General features: G+C 33.6%; 2 protein-coding genes across 2 annotated transcripts; one reads left to right on the top strand and one right to left on the bottom strand.

Moving 5' to 3' along the window:
* Positions 1-2237, bottom strand: LOC146930828 (uncharacterized). The gene is made up of 3 exons (XM_085702271.1): positions 1412-2237; positions 834-1172; positions 1-713 (listed from the first exon to the last, which is right to left on the bottom strand). The coding sequence occupies exons 2-3, from the start codon at positions 1014-1016 to the stop codon at positions 582-584; spliced, it is 315 nt and encodes a 104-aa protein (XP_085558397.1). The 5' UTR covers positions 1017-1172; positions 1412-2237; the 3' UTR covers positions 1-581.
* Positions 2238-2358: 121 nt separating this feature from the next.
* Positions 2359-17130, top strand: LOC146930827 (linoleate 13S-lipoxygenase 2-1, chloroplastic-like). Its single transcript, XM_085702270.1, has 8 exons — positions 2359-2811; positions 6660-6931; positions 14164-14401; positions 14515-14835; positions 15068-15153; positions 15280-15390; positions 15536-15837; positions 15964-17130. The coding sequence occupies exons 1-8, from the start codon at positions 2451-2453 to the stop codon at positions 16991-16993; spliced, it is 2721 nt and encodes a 906-aa protein (XP_085558396.1). The 5' UTR covers positions 2359-2450; the 3' UTR covers positions 16994-17130.

Genomic DNA, 17130 nt, shown 5'->3' with positions numbered 1-17130 from the left:
AAAGACAAGTAGCCCGATGGAGGCCTAATCTTGTTATGGGAGACATTGTTAAGCTCCTTGTATAGGTGTGAAAGAGCAGCAGCTCCCCATGCATAGAAAACTAAGCTCCGAGTCTCTGAAGTACTTCAGATAAGCAACATCCACATTGTGGGCGCTCTTGTCTGTGAAGAGCGTGATACCCACCAAATAGAGCAAATATATGTGGAGAGCCTACTCCCACAACTGCTGCATCTCAACCCTATCATCCTCATCTTAGGCCTCCTGATGCTCCAAAATACGCTCCTTGAAAATTCTCCTCATGTAGCTAAATCGTGCATGTCCCCTTTTTGTATCATTCACCTCGCTCCATGTGTTGCCCGCATCAGACCCAAATGCTCCACCATCATCTTAATAGCCTTAGCCATTGTCATACTTTCGTGGGACAAGAGCATACCATCAATGGGGAGATGCAGCAAACATGACACATCATCAAGTGTCACTTCCATCTCCCCAAACAGAAGATGGAAGCTCGATGTCTCCTCGTGCCATCTCTCTGCAAATGTAGAGCACATCCCGTGGTCAATCTGGTTTTAGCTGGTATCCTACAGCCACTGAAGACCGGTGGCTCTCAGATCATCACGCCACCACTGTGCTGCCATTATAGCCATGTTTTGCTCATCATGTATCACCGCTATCTTCTTCCCAGTGTTTACACACTTTAAATTGCCTTGCCACTGCAAAAATTAAAAACAATAAATTAATATCAGTTTTACAATAACCAGAATAATACATGACAAAAATTAACAACAATTTACAATCATTAAAGTTTCAAAATAATAGGTGTAGTGTCTTACCACTCCATCAGCCGCCATCCTGGCCTCATGAACATGGTACTTCGTCAACACAGTCAATTCATGTGGGCCACCACGATATTCGTCAAGCTCCTCTGACTCTGGCTCCGGCACACGCTGTTTCTGCTTATCATCACCCACCTCCTGAGCATCAGCATCACCCTCCACCTGCTGCTCCATCTCCATCTAAGGCTCGTATTGTGGCTCATGATGTTTCCCCTGAGCCACACCCTCGGCATCATCACCAGTACGGCGTGCCCTTCCCCTGCTACTCTACCCTCCTCTTGCCTTCTCTCCATAAGCTCTCTCCTAACAGAACCATGCATTGTTGTTCTCTCATCCCTGGTGCGCTCAACAGGTTGCATACATATAAATGCATAAAAGGGCAACACACAATCAACATAAATACAAAAAAAAAGAAAAAAAAACATAATGGTACAGTTCAGATTTTAAAATCCAAACTGCAACTAAAATTCGAACTGCAACAATCTAGTTTGGATTTTAAAATCTAAACTGGTTCAGTTCTCAGAAGAAGAAGAAACGAACTAATTGGGTTGAATGCAGAGGGAATGAGAACTAACCTTCACTTTGTTGTTTGATGAATCTTCAAATGCGGTGATTTTGAGCAACAAAAACTCCAAGATCGATCCAATTTGTGGGTTTCAGATTTTGGGATAAGGGATAGAGAGAAAGTGAAAAATGAAACTGTAAAATGGGGATAGAAGCTGATGTTGGTTCTATATATCGAAATGTTTCAGATTATATAATCCGAACCAAATTTCAGATTTTTAAATCAGAAAGGTATTTTGAAAAAATAAGTAGGGCGCGTGAGAACCTCATAGGATGGAAAAAGTAATTGCCTTAATTATAAGACATTTTGCAAACTTTTATTTGTCTCTTAATGCAACACTCTTGTCAAAATCAACATGCATTAGTGACTTCTTTATAAAAATACTTCTATTTAAAGTACCATTTAAAACATATATTATGTCTCTTTCTTACGATATCAATAATTGTAGGAATAAATATGTAAAAATATCACAATTTTTTGACAAATTCACTACTAAAACTATTGTTCTTATACCTAAAAAAAAAAACTATTGTTCTTATATAATACTTGCAATTTGTCCTCATGAGTTTAACTCAGTTGGTATGGACAATGCATAATATATGCAAGGTCCAAGGTTCGAACCCCGGCCACCACAAAAAAAAAAAAAAAACAATACTTGCAATTTTTTTTCCCAAAATTCTTTAAATATGTGACAGAGGAAGTGTATTTCTAGCATTATTCATTACATAAAACATCAAATTAATCTTTTTATTTAAAATTTCCTACATAAAACATCAATGTAATATTTTTATTTAAAATTTCCTTTAATGTATTACAAACGTGAAAAATGTTGTCAGACTTATTTTATATATTTATAAATGAATATCTTGTCAAAAAAAATATTTATAAATAAATATATAAATTTTTATTTCTATTTTGATAATATAAATATATCCGACTGTAAACAATGTACGTTCCATCCCATAACCATAACTTCTCTCCCTCTTCTCATAACTTCTCTTTCTGCAAGAGTTAAAAGGGAAACTACTTAGAATATAGAAGCAAGAAATATGCTTATGCAACAAATAAGTTTAAAGCCAAATTGTCTCATCTTGAACAAGCCATGTCTCCATGGTATTGGAAGTAACCAAACATGTTTTCATGTTGGATCGTCAAGGCCTTTGTTCATAAACCAAAAGAAACAAAGGAGGTTGTTTAGGAGGAATGAGTGCAGCAAAATCAAAGCTGTGGCTGTGAGTGATGAAGAACTTATAGAACAGCAATCAGTAAAAGTAAAAGCCACAGTAACTGTTCAACCAACAGTTGGAGGGCTTTTCTCAGAAATGGCTATAGAAAGAGGGCTTGATGACATAACAGATTTGTTGGGTAAATCAATTCTCTTGGAGTTTGTTAGCTCCGAGCTAGATCCCGGTAAGTCACTCTTAACTTTGGAATTTAGGTTGGGTGCAATAAGATAGTCTCTGACTGTCTAATCGAGATCGAACAATTATGAAAAAAAGACATAATTTTAATTGAAAGTTAACAAAATTAATATGATATTGTGATTTTTTTCCTAAAGCAATAAGGCAATGCCGATTTTTTACGGATTATTTAAAAATAATTTTGATATTCAATAATTTAGAATATAATTATTGAGATTTTTTTAAAACAAGTTAAAGCTATTTAATTTGTTTTGTTCATCAAAATTTAAATATTTATTTTACAAAAATCAATTATTGAAAATGATTCACGCCAACGAGTGTTGAAACGAAGCTAACAATTGTTACTTTCACGTTGATTACAACTGTTTTTACAAAAAATGCCACTACAAACGTGGGTATAGAGGCTACAACGCTTAACTAAACATGTTCTAAAAATAGTTTCTCATTTGAACCATGTTTTTAAAAAAAATTAGGGATTTTTTCTTTAATATGTACCAGTTAAAAACAGCTTAAAATGATTTTTTTTATAAAGAAATGATGTGAAAATATATAACAAAGAAACCCTTAAATGTAGTTTTCTTCAAAATCACAGTACTATAGTGTGATTTTGTCAAACTCTCCTTCAATCCAAACACTCACTGAATATATAGTTGGTTTGTTACATTTTTGTTAAGATAATTATACTTAATTTTATTTAATTACTAGAGGAAAGACGACCACTCTTGTGCTCATTTATCCGTTTTTCTACTGTGCTTATTTGCATATAGAAAGAGATATCAATTTGGTATATACTACGATCAAGTATTTCATGCAAATATGACTAAAATAAGTTCTTTTTATAGTTCCTTAAAAAAAAAAAGTTTTTCTATAGTGTTATATAGTGTTCTTATGGTAGTGGAGTTGTTCCTATTTTAGTGAGATTTAACCATCTTTCTAATTAATAATTTACAACCATACCTGTATATAAATATGATACATAGCTTTGTGGTGTCTTTCTTCTTTCTTCATTTTTACCCTTTATTTAAATTATTTTATACTTTTTAAAATACTATTTAAATTATCAATTAAAAAATAGTTAAAGCATGTTATCTTTAACTATCTATAAACGTGACACATAGTTTTGTGGTGGCATTTTTATTCCATTTTTATCCTTTATTTAAACTATTTTTTATTTTATGTAATATTACATAGATTATTAATTAAAAAGTAATTAAATCTCATTAAAATAGGAAAAACCACACAACAATTAAATAATATTGAACACAATAAAAATGCTTATTTTAACCTTATTATTTGCCAAAAATATTTGATCATTTTTTTAAGGAAAAAATATTTAATCATTTTATATATTAAAAATATATTTGACCATTGTATATATTAAAATTGATATTTATATAATCAGCAATCTACATAAATGGATAGACAGATACATTTAGTGCAATTAAGCACGCTAGAAATTTGTGTTTTCATTAGCAATATTATAAAAGGACAAAGTAATAAATAATAGTTTAAATGAAAAGAAAAAAATAGAAAGAGCAAGAGCAAGAGGCAAACCAAATTGATATATCCTCTTTATATTACTACTACCTAAAAATACTCACATATCTGTCTTTCCGTTTTTTTTTATTGCGCTAACGCGTATAAATTATTAACGGTATTTTATATGAAATTATTGTTTTGATTAAAATTATAAGTAAAATTTAAAAATATTTGTGACTTTCAAATTGTAACAAACCCAAAAAGACTATGTTTATCTTTTTCAATGACAACGATAAATTAACAAATATAACAAAAATTCTTTTTTTTTTTATATCAACAACAATATAACATTAATATAGAAAAAAATTGTTTAAGGGTATATTTGAAATTAAAAAAAAAAATCAGCCTAAAATCCCTATCTCCTTCCCATATAGTATAGATAATATTGTTTCTATTATAATGAGATATTTCTTATTTTAATGAGATTTATTTATTTTAAATAAAATTTAAAATAATATTATTATACGAGTCACTTTCTATTTTGTTTAATATTTAAATAAATGGAAGTTGTTCAAGAAATATTACTGACATTATCAACATTGGTTACGGCTCTTCCAAATGAGCAATTCCTCTTATTAGAACGTAAAATGAGTAATACCAACAATTAAATAATTAATTAAAGGGGAAATTACACTCGCCTCCCCTGAGGTTTTCTTAAACAACACTAAAACACCCCCTTGTTTTCAACTGAACACAAACCTCCCTTAAATTTTATTAAAACTGACAAATATCTCCCTTACAAGTAACACCGTTAGTTGTCTGTTAGTTCCACTTTCATTCACCTTCAAGGCTTCAACATCCATTGTCTCTCTCCCACGACCTCTTGCATTCTCTTCAACCATTTACAATTTGTGAAATACTTAACTTATACACATGAAATTATTTGGAATGAGGTGCAACACTAGAATCTTGCTCGACAACATCCTGTTACCACCCGATTAGAACCAATACTATGTCATATGAAGCATGTAACTCCAATAACACAGTATGCCAACAGAAGCTTTATTCAAACAGCAAACCTTATATATGAATCTTTATCAATTGATACAAGAAGAAATATATAAATAACAATATATAAAGGTAGCCAAGGAACCACATGAAATCCCCATAATTTAGACTTCTTTTCCATTGGGACACAGCCAGTCCCTGAAAACCACAATGGAACAAAAATTGTGCATTCAATCTACCCATGCTCACCGTTAGCTAATAACTTGAAGTTCCAATTGAAGATACAACAATTAACAAAAGACACACAATGAGATTCACTTGATTCACATGTTTGAATTGACATATATATGAGGAAGAAATTGATAATAAAGATTCAAACTTTGAAATTATTGATGTAACAATCTACCCAAGAATTTGATAAGTGAACGAAAGAAAACGGGATTAAATATTCTACAATTGCAAGAGAATTAAAGAGCACCTTGGAGAGAGACCATGGTTGTATGAAGATGAATGAAAGTGGAATGTGTAAACTAACAGACAACTAACGGTGTTAATTGTAAGGGAGGTATTTATTACTTTTAATAAAATTTAAGGGAGGTTTGTGTTTAGTTGAAAATTAGAGGGGGTGTTAGTGTTGTTTAAGAAAACCTCAAGGGAGGTGAGTGTAATTTCCCCTTAATTAAATAATTAACAAATCAAAGACACATATTCATAACGAATGACAAGTTTGTTAGAAAAGTAAAAACTTTGTTTGTATTAACTTATTTTAGAGCTTATGCAAAATAACCTATTCAAATAAATATGTTTTTATGAATTATTTATAATCTTGTTAATGTAATTTATGAAAAAACAACTTATGAAAGTACGATTTTCGTTAATGAAAACTTATGAATTAAGATAAAAACTTATTTATTTGCATAATCTCTTTTTCATAAATTCAAAATAAGTTCAATTCAAACGGGGCCAACAAAATGACACTCGATGTATGTAGAACATATATTTTCTTAAACTAGTCAGTTCACCTTTCATAATCTTTTATTTTGTGTTTTGATTTGGTAAATGATTGTTGACAAACAAGTTTTGTTAGATTATAATTATTCGTGGCCTCTTGTCACATCTTGTACTTAGAGTCGTGATAGTAATATTTTGTTTGTTAAGTAATATTAACCTCATATGCCTTATCTGGTAGAAGTAAGAAATTTAGCAGAACGTTGTTTTTCTAGGGGACCAATATATGCTAAAATTGACGTTAATTATGCACCAAACAAAAATAAAATTAATTGACTTTTTTTTTAGGGAATTAATTGACCTTAATTACTTGTATTTTTCCCTTGTTTTTGGTTCAAAAAGAGACAAAATTGGAGAAGGAAGGAATCAAAGGTTACGTCCACCAGACGCATAGATCAGTGGAAGAGATTAAATATGAAGCTGAATTTGAAGTACCAGGAAGTTTTGGAGATATTGGTGCAGTTCTTGTGGAAAATGAGCATAGAAGGGAAATGTTTATAAAGCAAATTGTTCTTGATGGCTTTCTCACTGGTCCTGTCAATTTTTCTTGTGAATCATGGGTTCATTCCAAGCATGACAACCCTGATGATAAGAGGGTCATTTTTTCCAATAAGGTTTCATCATTATCCCAGCTCCATAATATATATATATATATATACACACTTTATAGAAATTAAATTAGAATATTATTTCATTAAAAAAATTATGTACACATCAATGTCTAACACAAATGGTTAATGCATATCAAGTGTTTTAAACTTTGAGATACCGAATTCAATTTATACTAGTTAAAAAAAGGTAAAAACATGACAAATATGTTTAAAATATATATCATTAAAAATAAACTCATATTAAACTAAAATTAATTAGTTATTTGATCAAATTATTCAAATTGGCTTGATTGATTAAAAACTTATAGAACTCTAAAATGCTTGAGTTTTTTTCTTCTTCTTTCTTTTGACTAATTGAAATCCATGAGTGTTATTGTTTGTCTAAACATAGGAACGTGTTGAAATTTGATTTTCTATTCTCAAAGGATGTCATTTAAATCTCACTTGGAACTAGGGCTGTCAAATATAATAAACCTAAATTTCAAGCCCTACTTTTTTAAGTCTCTTAATTAAATTAAACACTCTTGCTGAGACAACTATTTCTTTATAACGTCAAAAAAAAAAAAAAAAGACAACTATTTCTTTATGAGCATTTTATTTGGTATGAAAGCATGTGATCAACTTTAGTTTTTGTGACATTTAATTTATTTTGGGGAATCTGTAGCATTAGTTTGATCCCGAGTTTGTTGGTGGAAACCAAATTTTGAAGAGCCGTATAAATTGATAGCCATACAGTTTTTTTGTGAATCATTGGTTATTTTATGGGTTTTTGGTATCATTATTATTAATAATAATTTTTATTGTCCATTTCTTTTTAGAAAATTTGCTTCAAAAAAAATTTCTTTTTGGAAAATAAAATTTAGTATAATTGGTCCTGTCAAAAAAACAGTAGAGTAGTACAAGTGGTCCTGTCAAAGGGAAAAAAAAACAAAAAACAGTGTAGTACAAGTGGTCGGGTCTCGTGAGAAAAAAAAGTAGTGTCCTGTCAAAATTTGTTTTTTTTTTTTTTTTTTAAGGAAAGCCTAGGATTGTTTAAAACGTGACATGTTATTTGAACAATTATTATTGAAATAATTTAGGAATTATTACACAGTGATGTAGCTGATAACAAATCACTTAGATAGTAGTTACTTGCGCAGCAAGTAACTGTGCCCTAGAGTTTATTTCCTCTATAGCTTGTGCATGGTAGCTTAGCATACGTACAAACATTACTATAAATACATGTTGTAAGCTCTCATTTGATCAATAAGAATTCATTTCCTTGTTTTCCTAATATGGTATCACGAGCTCTTTCACAAGAGAAAGAGTTTGTTACGATCCATAACGGTTTTGTAACCGTTTTTTCCGCTGTGCTCTGTTCTTCCTTGATCTTCATTCTTAGATCAATTTCTTGTTGTTTGTGTGCAAATCTTCTTGATTTCACACCTTGATTCTTCTTTCTTGATCCTGTTCTTCTCGGTTTGATTGATTTTCTTCAATCACATTTGATTTTTGTTGAATTTCTTCAACATCAATTTCTGATTTCGCTATACTCTGTTTTTCTGAGCTTTGAACTACATCAATGGCGCCAAGGAACAATTCACCTGATACTGAATCAGTGTACTTTGTTCATCCTAGTGAAGGTCTTAATTCTCTTGCAATTACTCCAAAACTCAACGGTTCTAACTATATTGCTTGGAGTCGCACTGTTGAACGTGCTTTGGGAACGAAGAACAAGCTTGGATTCATCAATGGATCTATTCATATGCCTGATGAAGACGATTTGAATCGCGCAGCATGGGAACGGTGCAATCATTTGGTGCAATCATGGCTTATCAATTCAGTTTCTGAGTCAATTGCACAAACTATTGTTTTTTGTGATTCTGCTATTGAGGTTTGGCTTGATCTGAAGGAACGTTTCTCTAAGATTGATCGTATTTGCATCGTAAATTTGCGTTCTAGTATCAATAACTTGAAGCAAGGATCAAAATCTGTTTTGGATTATTTTACTGAAATGAAGGCTTTGTGGGAAGAATTGTCTTCGCAACGACCTATTCCTAATTGCTCATGCATTCATCCTTGTCGTTGTGCTGCATCTAGAGTTGCAAAAGTTCACAGAAATGAAGATCAAATCATGCAATTTCTTACAGGATTGAATGATCAATTCTCAGTTGTAAGAACTCAAGTTCTTCTTCTTGATCCTCTTCCTTCTTTGAACAAAGTTTATTCTCTTGTTGTTCAAGAAGAAAGTAACAATGCTTCTATCACTCAATTGAGTGTTTCTGATGATACTTCAGTTCAAGTTAATGCTGCTGATAATAGAAAATCTCAAGGACGTGGTAAAGGTTTCTCTTCATCTAAACCTTCAAGGTTCTGCACCTTTTGTAACCGTACAAACCACACTGTTGATTTCTGTTACATGAAGCATGGATATCCCAATGTTAATAAACCTTCTTCAAGGGTTAATGCTGCTTCTCAAGAAGATTCTGAAAGTGGTGCAACATCTTCTTCTGGTTTGAGTGCTTCTACAAGTTCTTCCTCAACTGGTTTTTCTCAAGAACAACTAGCTCAACTTGTATCCATGCTTCAGCAATCAAATTTAGTTGTTTCAGCTCCCTCTCCTTCTCAAGCTACCTCAAATCACATTGCCTCCACTAGTATTTCCACCTCTGAACCTTCTGCAGGTATATCTGCTTCTGTTTCTTTTTCCACAAGCAAACCCTCTTTTTGGCTCATAGACTCTGGTGCTAATGAACATATTTGCTGCGATATTGCTTCATTCAGTTCATTTTATAGAATTAAACCTGTTTCAGTTTCTTTACCAAATGGTAATTTAGTTCTTGCTCATTTTGCTGGTAATGTCTCTCTTAATTCCAAGTTTCACCTGAGTCATGTCTTATATTCACCTCATTTCACTCTTAATCTTGTTTCTGTTGCCAAATGTTGTGAATCATTAACTTGTTTCTTTCATTTTTCTCTTGAAAAATGCCTCATACAGGACCAACAATCTTTGAAGATGATTGGTTTGGCTAAGCAGCTAGATGGCCTTTACAAGTTCTTTCCACCTTCCAAATCATCTAGTTCTGAGTCCTTAGCTTTACCTAATAGTTTTTGTAATGCTATTTTACCTTCTCATTGTAATAAAACTGATCAATATGTTCCTGATCATGCCTTATGGCACTTTAGACTTGGTCATTTGTCTCATCAGAGACTGCATAAAATGTCTTTGTTGTATCCTGCTATTTCTGTTATCAATAATAATGATTCTTGTGACCTTTGTCATTTTGCCAAACATAAACATTTGCCTTTTGATTCAAGTACTTCATATGCTTCTGCTAATTTTGAACTCATACATATGGATATTTGGGGTCCTCTTTCTATTGCTTCTGTCCATGGCCACAGATATTTTCTAACTATTTTAGATGATCATAGTAGGTTCCTATGGATCATTCTTCTTAAAACCAAAGCAGAAGTTCCTCATCATGTTAAAAACTTTATCACCATGGTTCAAACTCATTTTCAAACCACTCCCAAATTTGTTAGAACAGATAATGGCCCTGAATTCATGCTGTCTTCCTTTTATGAATCTCATGGTATTATTCACCAAAAGTCTTGTGTTGAGACTCCTCAACAAAATGGTAGAGTTGAGAGGAAACATCAACACATTTTAAATGTTGGTAGAGCTTTATTGTACCAATCCAAGTTACCTCCTTCTTTTTGGTCTTATGCTGTTCAGCATGCTGTCTTTCTCATTAATAGAGTTCCCACACCTATATTACAAAACCAATCACCCTATTTCATTCTTCATCAAAAACTTCCTAATATTTCCCTTTTCAAAGTTTTTGGTTGCTTGTGTTATGCTTCCACTTTGCATTGCCACAGAACCAAATTGCAACCTAGAGCTAGAAAGTCTCTTTTTTTGGGATATAGGTCAGGTTACAAAGGTTTTACTCTATATGACCTCAATTCTAGGGAGATATTTGTCTCTAGACATGTTACTTTCCATGAAAACCATCTTCCTTATCCTCATTCTTCATCCTCCACTTCTCCCAATTGGCAATATTTTTCCTCTTTTTCTACTTTACCTGTTACTGATTCTAACAAAGCATCTTATTCACCTCCCATCATTGATGACATTGTTACTACATCTGTTCCTATTTCCTCTACTCCTGTCATTGACATTCCCTCAGCACCTGTCAATGACATTCCACCTGCTCCTCTTATACCTCCTAGACATTCTACCAGAAACATTACCCCTCCATCTTACCTTAATGACTATGTTTGTAATAATCTTCATGTCTCCACCTATCCTATTTCTCATTATCTTTCACATCATCAGCTTTCTAATAATCATTCTTCTTTTGTTATGTCTCTGCATTCCCAACCTGAGCCCAAAACCTATGCTGAAGCTAGTAAATTTGATTGTTGGAAGCATGCTATGCAAGTTGAACTTCAGGCTCTTGAGAAAACTGGTACATGGAAGATTGTGGATTTACCACAAAATGTGAAGCCTATTGGATGCAGATGGGTTTACAAGATTAAATTTCATGCTGATGGCACTATTGAGAGATACAAGGCAAGATTGGTTGCCAAAGGGTATAACCAAATTGAAGGTTTGGATTACTTTGATACCTACTCTCCAGTTTCCAAGCTCACTACAGTCAGGCTTGTCATTGCTTTGTCCTCTATTCATAGTTGGCATCTTCATCAACTTGATGTCAACAATGCTTTTCTCCATGGAAAACTTCAGGAAGATGTTTATATGGTGATTCCTCCTGGCATTCAAACTGATAAGCCCAATCAAGTTTGCAAGTTACAAAAGTCCCTTTATGGTTTGAAACAGGCTAGTAGAAAGTGGTATGAAAGGTTGACCTCTACTCTCTTGGCTCAACATTACTCCCAAGCTGCTTCAGATCATTCCCTATTTGTCAAGAAAACATCATCATCATTTACTATCCTTCTGGTTTATGTTGATGATATTCTTCTTGCAGGAAATTCTTTGAGTGAATTTCATCACATAAAGTCTGTCTTGGATTCTCTATTCAAGATTAAAGACTTAGGGCAGTTGAAGTATTTCTTAGGAATTGAAGTTGCTCATTCTCAGCTGGGTATTTCACTATGCCAGAGAAAATATTGTTTGGATTTGCTTGCAGATTCAGGCACTCTCCATTCTAAACCTGTTTCCACTCCCTCTGATTCTTCCATCAAACTTTATCATGATTCAAGTCCTCCTTTTGATGATATTGCTGCATATAGGAGACTTGTTGGTAGGCTGCTTTATCTTAATACTACAAGACCTGATATCACTTTCATTACTCAGCAGTTGAGTCAGTTCTTGTCCAAGCCTACACAAACTCATCATCATGCTGCATTGAGGGTTTTAAAGTATCTTAAGGGTTGCCCAGGCAAAGGATTGTTCTTTCCTAGAAACTCTTCTCTTACTTTACAAGGCTTCTCTGATGCAGACTGGGCTGGTTGCCTTGATACAAGAAGGTCTATTTCTGGCCAGTGCTTTTTCCTGGGCAGCTCCATGATTTCTTGGAGAACTAAGAAACAAATTACAGTTTCTAGGTCCTCCTCAGAAGCTGAATATAGGGCTTTAGCTTCAGCAACTTGTGAGTTGCAATGGATTCTATATCTTCTCAGAGATTTGCAAGTTTCATGCTCCAAGCTGCCAGTTCTTTATTGTGATAATCAGAGTGCTGTTCATATTGCATCCAATCCTGTTTTTCATGAGCGCACCAAACACTTGGAGATTGATTGTCACTTAATCAGAGAGAAGTTACAAGCTGGCATCCTCAAATTGCTTCCTGTTTCTTCCCAGGATCAAGTTGCAGATTTTTTTACTAAAGCATTGCTTCCCAAGACTTTCAATGTACTCTTATCCAAGTTGGGTCTGATTGATATATATCAGCCTCCAACTTGTGGGGGGATATTACACAGTGATGTAGCTGATAACAAATCACTTAGATAGTAGTTACTTGCGCAGCAAGTAACTGTGCCCTAGAGTTTATTTCCTCTATAGCTTGTGCATGGTAGCTTAGCATTACGTACAAACATTACTATAAATACATGTTGTAAGCTCTCATTTGATCAATAAGAATTCATTTCCTTGTTTTCCTAATAGGAATCAACTAAAGATATATAAAATTTTGTTTTATAAAAGTTGATATGAAAACTAAAACAATAGATAGAGAATAAAAGTTCATAGTATAAAAAAGACCTCTAAAATATTGTCATAAAATTATTGGGAAATTAGTCACTTTAGTCCCTGAATAGGAAATGAGTCGTCAATTTAATCCCTGAATGCAGACTTCGTTAGTCAATTTAGTCCCTGAATGTAGACTCCGTTAGTCACTTTAGTCCCTGAAATTGACTAACAAAGTCTATATTCAAGGACTGTTTTGCAATTTCTCTGCATTCAGGGACTAAAGTGACTACTCTTTTCCCATTCAGGGACTAAAGTGACTAATTCCCCTAAAATTATTATACAATTATCACTTCTTTTAAAATATACTTTTACAAATTGGAAAACTTGAGGTAATTTTACTTATCATTTTACTGAACTTCGATTTTACCAAAGTCTCTTTTCCTAGAGAATTGAAAGATTAACATGAATGAAAAAAAAAAAAAAAAACTTAGAGTGTGTTTGGATTGGGGAATGTTTGGAGGGAATGTAATGTTACGAGGGAATTCAAATACTTTGAGGTGAATTTCATTGTTTGGATGGGAGAATGTAATGTAATGTTGAGGAAATGTAATGTTATGAGGGAATTCAAATACTTTGAGGTAAATTGCCTAGAATTTTAAATTTTTTAAAATTTCCAAATTACCTCATCCAAACACACTATTGGACAAATTCTTATTTATTCATTAACAAAATGTGGATGAAAGTCAAACAAATGATTTTGATTGATGTCAAGATGGTTAGTATGAAAAACGTTGTCACATTTTTATTGATCATAAATATTATCCTATCAATGTCATGTACTTATTTAATTGGTCTAAAACATATTTAAATATTTATATTATCACAATTAAGAGCAAGATACCAATTTCACCAAGTGAGATTTCACCCCCTATTTCTTAGTAAAATTAATATATATTGTAGTGTCACAAATGCATGTTCTCAATGAAGACCAAAAAATTTACATGTTAAATGTTATCAATTACACGTATAATTTTAATTATGAGGTGTACATGTAGATTTGTATGCATGTTTTGCACTCCCTGATCAATTCTTCTCTTTTGAACAGTCATATTTACCATCTGAAACACCAGAAGGATTGATAAGGTTAAGAGAAGAGGAACTGAAAACTTTACGAGGCAATGGACAAGGCGAACGCAAGAAATTTGATAGAATATACGATTACGATGTGTATAATGACCTCGGTGATCCAGACAGCGATCCCGAACTTAAACGACCTGTTCTTGGTGGCAAAGAACATCCATATCCTAGGCGTTGTAGAACTGGAAGACCTCGTTGCGATACAGGTAGGCCTAACGCTATACCTAAGAGTTAGCATCCTAAAAATGCAGCAGTGTTAAAACTCTCGTTAAAAGAAAATTGTGTTGGAATTAATAATTTAACTCGGTTGCATGAACAGATCCGTTGTCTGAGAAAAGAAGTAACAATGTCTATGTTCCGAGGGACGAATCCTTCTCAGAATTAAAGCAACTCTCGTTTTCAGCAAATACCTTACAATCGGCTTTCCACGCACTTTTACCGGTTGTGAAAACAGCTGTAGTGGACAAGAATCTTGGATTCCCTCTTTTCTCAGCCATAGATGACCTTTTCAATGAAGGATTTAACTTGCCTCCGCAAGCTGAGAAAGGGTTTCTTGCGTCTGTGTTGCCAAGGTTGGTCAGGCTTGTCAATGAGGCTAGGAATGACATTCTCCGTTTCGAGACTCCCGCCACAATGGACAGTAAGATATTTTTTTATTACATACTAAGATTAGTATATATACGCTAATATTTTCTTTTTAACAAAGGTTTGAACCCCTATCATTAATTTCATATACAAAATTCTTTGCGTTTATTAGATGTAACCAACTAGCGTAACTAACTTTTACATCTAATATTGTTCGTTAATTTCATAGCTTATGATAATTTTTATTTGAATTTACTCATCAATGGGTGGTGATTTGAATATGGCAGAGGACAGATTCTTTTGGTTTAGGGATGAAGAATTTGGAAGACAGACTATAGCAGGTCTTAATCCTTGTTGCATCCAATTGGTCACGGTATACTACTTGCCTATGTTACCTTTTTTTTATTTTTTTTATTTATATAAAATCCAATTTTATTTGAAAGTATACTAAAGATAATAGTAATTGATAATTAGTAACAAAATTTTTTGTGTCGTGTAGGAATGGCCATTGAAAAGCAAACTTGACCCTAAAATTTATGGTCCTGCTGAGTCAGCAATAACCACTGAAATGATTGAGCAACAAATCAGAGGACATGCTACAGTTGAAGAGGTATGTTTTTATTTAAGGGTCATGCTAACTAGTGCGTCTGGGACACTGGTTAGCATTTCCCTTTATTTAATGGTACTAACTATATTTTTACTTAAGTGTTATTTTTTGTTACTAATCTTTTGCAAATGAAACAATTCAATTACAGGCCATAAAACAGAAGAAGTTGTACATCCTAGACTACTATGATTTTTTCTTGCCGTTGGTCGAGGAAGTCAGAAAACTTGAAGGCACAACATTATATGGATCAAGGACATTGTTCTTTCTGAACCATGATAGCACATTGAGACCGTTGGCGATCGAGTTAGCTCGGCCGCCAATTGGCGGAAAGCCAGAATGGAGGCAAGTCTTTACACCTACTTGGCACTCAACTGGTGTTTGGCTTTGGAGGCTTGCCAAAGCTCATGTCCTTGCTCATGACTCTGGCTACCATCAACTTGTTAGTCACTGGTATGAAAGAATAAACCGTCTTGGCTTTCGATTCGATACTAGACGTATTCTCATGATATATTTTTCCAAGTCAAAAAAATAAAATCATGTTCTTCTAATCCTTAATTGATTTTCACTTTTGTTCAGGTTGAGAACTCATTGTGCCACAGAGCCTTACATTATAGCAACAAACAGACAACTAAGTGCAATGCATCCAATCTACAAACTATTACTTCCACATTTTAGATACACAATGGAAATCAATGCGCTTGCACGTGAAGCACTTATAAATGCAGATGGAATAATTGAGAGTAGTTTCACTCCCAAACAACTCTCCCTCTTGGTAAGTTCAATAGCTTATGATAAGCATTGGCAATTTGACTTGCAAGCCCTTCCAAATGACCTAATCCATAGAGGACTAGCAGAAAAAGATCCAAATGCCCCACATGGCCTAAAACTAACAATAGAAGATTACCCTTATGCAAATGATGGTCTTATTCTTTGGGATACTATCAAATCTTGGGTCACTGATTATGTTAACCACTACTATAACAATGAGTCAAGAACTGTTGAGTCGGATAAAGAATTACAAGCATGGTGGTATGAGATTAGAAATGTTGGTCACGGTGACAAGAAAGACGAACCATGGTGGCCTAATTTGAAAACAAATGATGATCTTGTTGAAATAGTGACGACCATTGTTTGGATTACATCGGGGCATCATGCTGCGGTGAATTTTGGTCAGTATACTTACGCTGGATATTTTCCTAATAGACCGGCCATTGCACGAAACAACATGCCTACAGAAGACCCTTCGGACAGCGAATGGGAACTTTTCTTTGAGAAACCGGAAGTGACATTGTTGAAGTGTTTCCCTTCGCAAATTCAAGCTATGACGGTGATGACCGTGTTGGATATTTTGTCAAGTCATTCGCCGGATGAGGAATATCTTGGAGAAACGATTGAGCCGGCTTGGCAAGAGGAACCAATGATTAAAGCTGCTTTTGAAAAGTTTAAAGGGAGGTTGATGGAGCTTGAAGGTATAATAGATGAGAGGAATGCTAATATGAAGTTCAGGAATAGAAATGGTGCTGGAATTTTGCCTTATGAGCTTTTGAAGCCAACATCAGAGCCTGGTGTAACAGGAAAAGGTGTTCCATATAGTGTCTCTATTTGAGACACATGTTGTGGATGAATATGTGCTCAATTTGAATGTTGTATTTTGAGCTCACTATAATGTTAAATAAAGTTTTGGTGTATAACCAAATATATTAGAGATGGTGTGACCAAATTATATCCAATCCAACTTGATTA

Source organism: Medicago sativa, chromosome 4 (genome assembly GCF_051527215.1).
Source record: "Medicago sativa cultivar Bolivia chromosome 4, Bolivia_mono, whole genome shotgun sequence".
NCBI classification, from domain to species: domain Eukaryota; kingdom Viridiplantae; phylum Streptophyta; class Magnoliopsida; order Fabales; family Fabaceae; genus Medicago; species Medicago sativa.
Note: the sequence above shows the minus strand (reverse complement) of the source record. Positions and strands in the feature narration are given on the sequence as shown.

What these genes read in the sequence shown, in the direction of transcription:
- LOC146930828 (XM_085702271.1), bottom strand. Translation starts at nt 1,016, where the DNA reads ATGGAGATGGAGCAGCAGGTGGAGGGTGATGCTGATGCTCAGGAGGTG. An exon ending in GGATGGCGGCTGATGGAGTG is followed by an intron (nt 714 to 833) that starts GTAAGACACTAC and finishes TAATTTTTGCAG; the next exon opens with TGGCAAGGCAATTTAAAGTG.
- LOC146930827 (XM_085702270.1), top strand. Translation starts at nt 2,451, where the DNA reads ATGCTTATGCAACAAATAAGTTTAAAGCCAAATTGTCTCATCTTGAAC. An exon ending in GACTCCCGCCACAATGGACA is followed by an intron (nt 14,836 to 15,067) that starts GTAAGATATTTT and finishes TGAATATGGCAG; the next exon opens with AGGACAGATTCTTTTGGTTT. An exon ending in GTTGCATCCAATTGGTCACG is followed by an intron (nt 15,154 to 15,279) that starts GTATACTACTTG and finishes TGTGTCGTGTAG; the next exon opens with GAATGGCCATTGAAAAGCAA.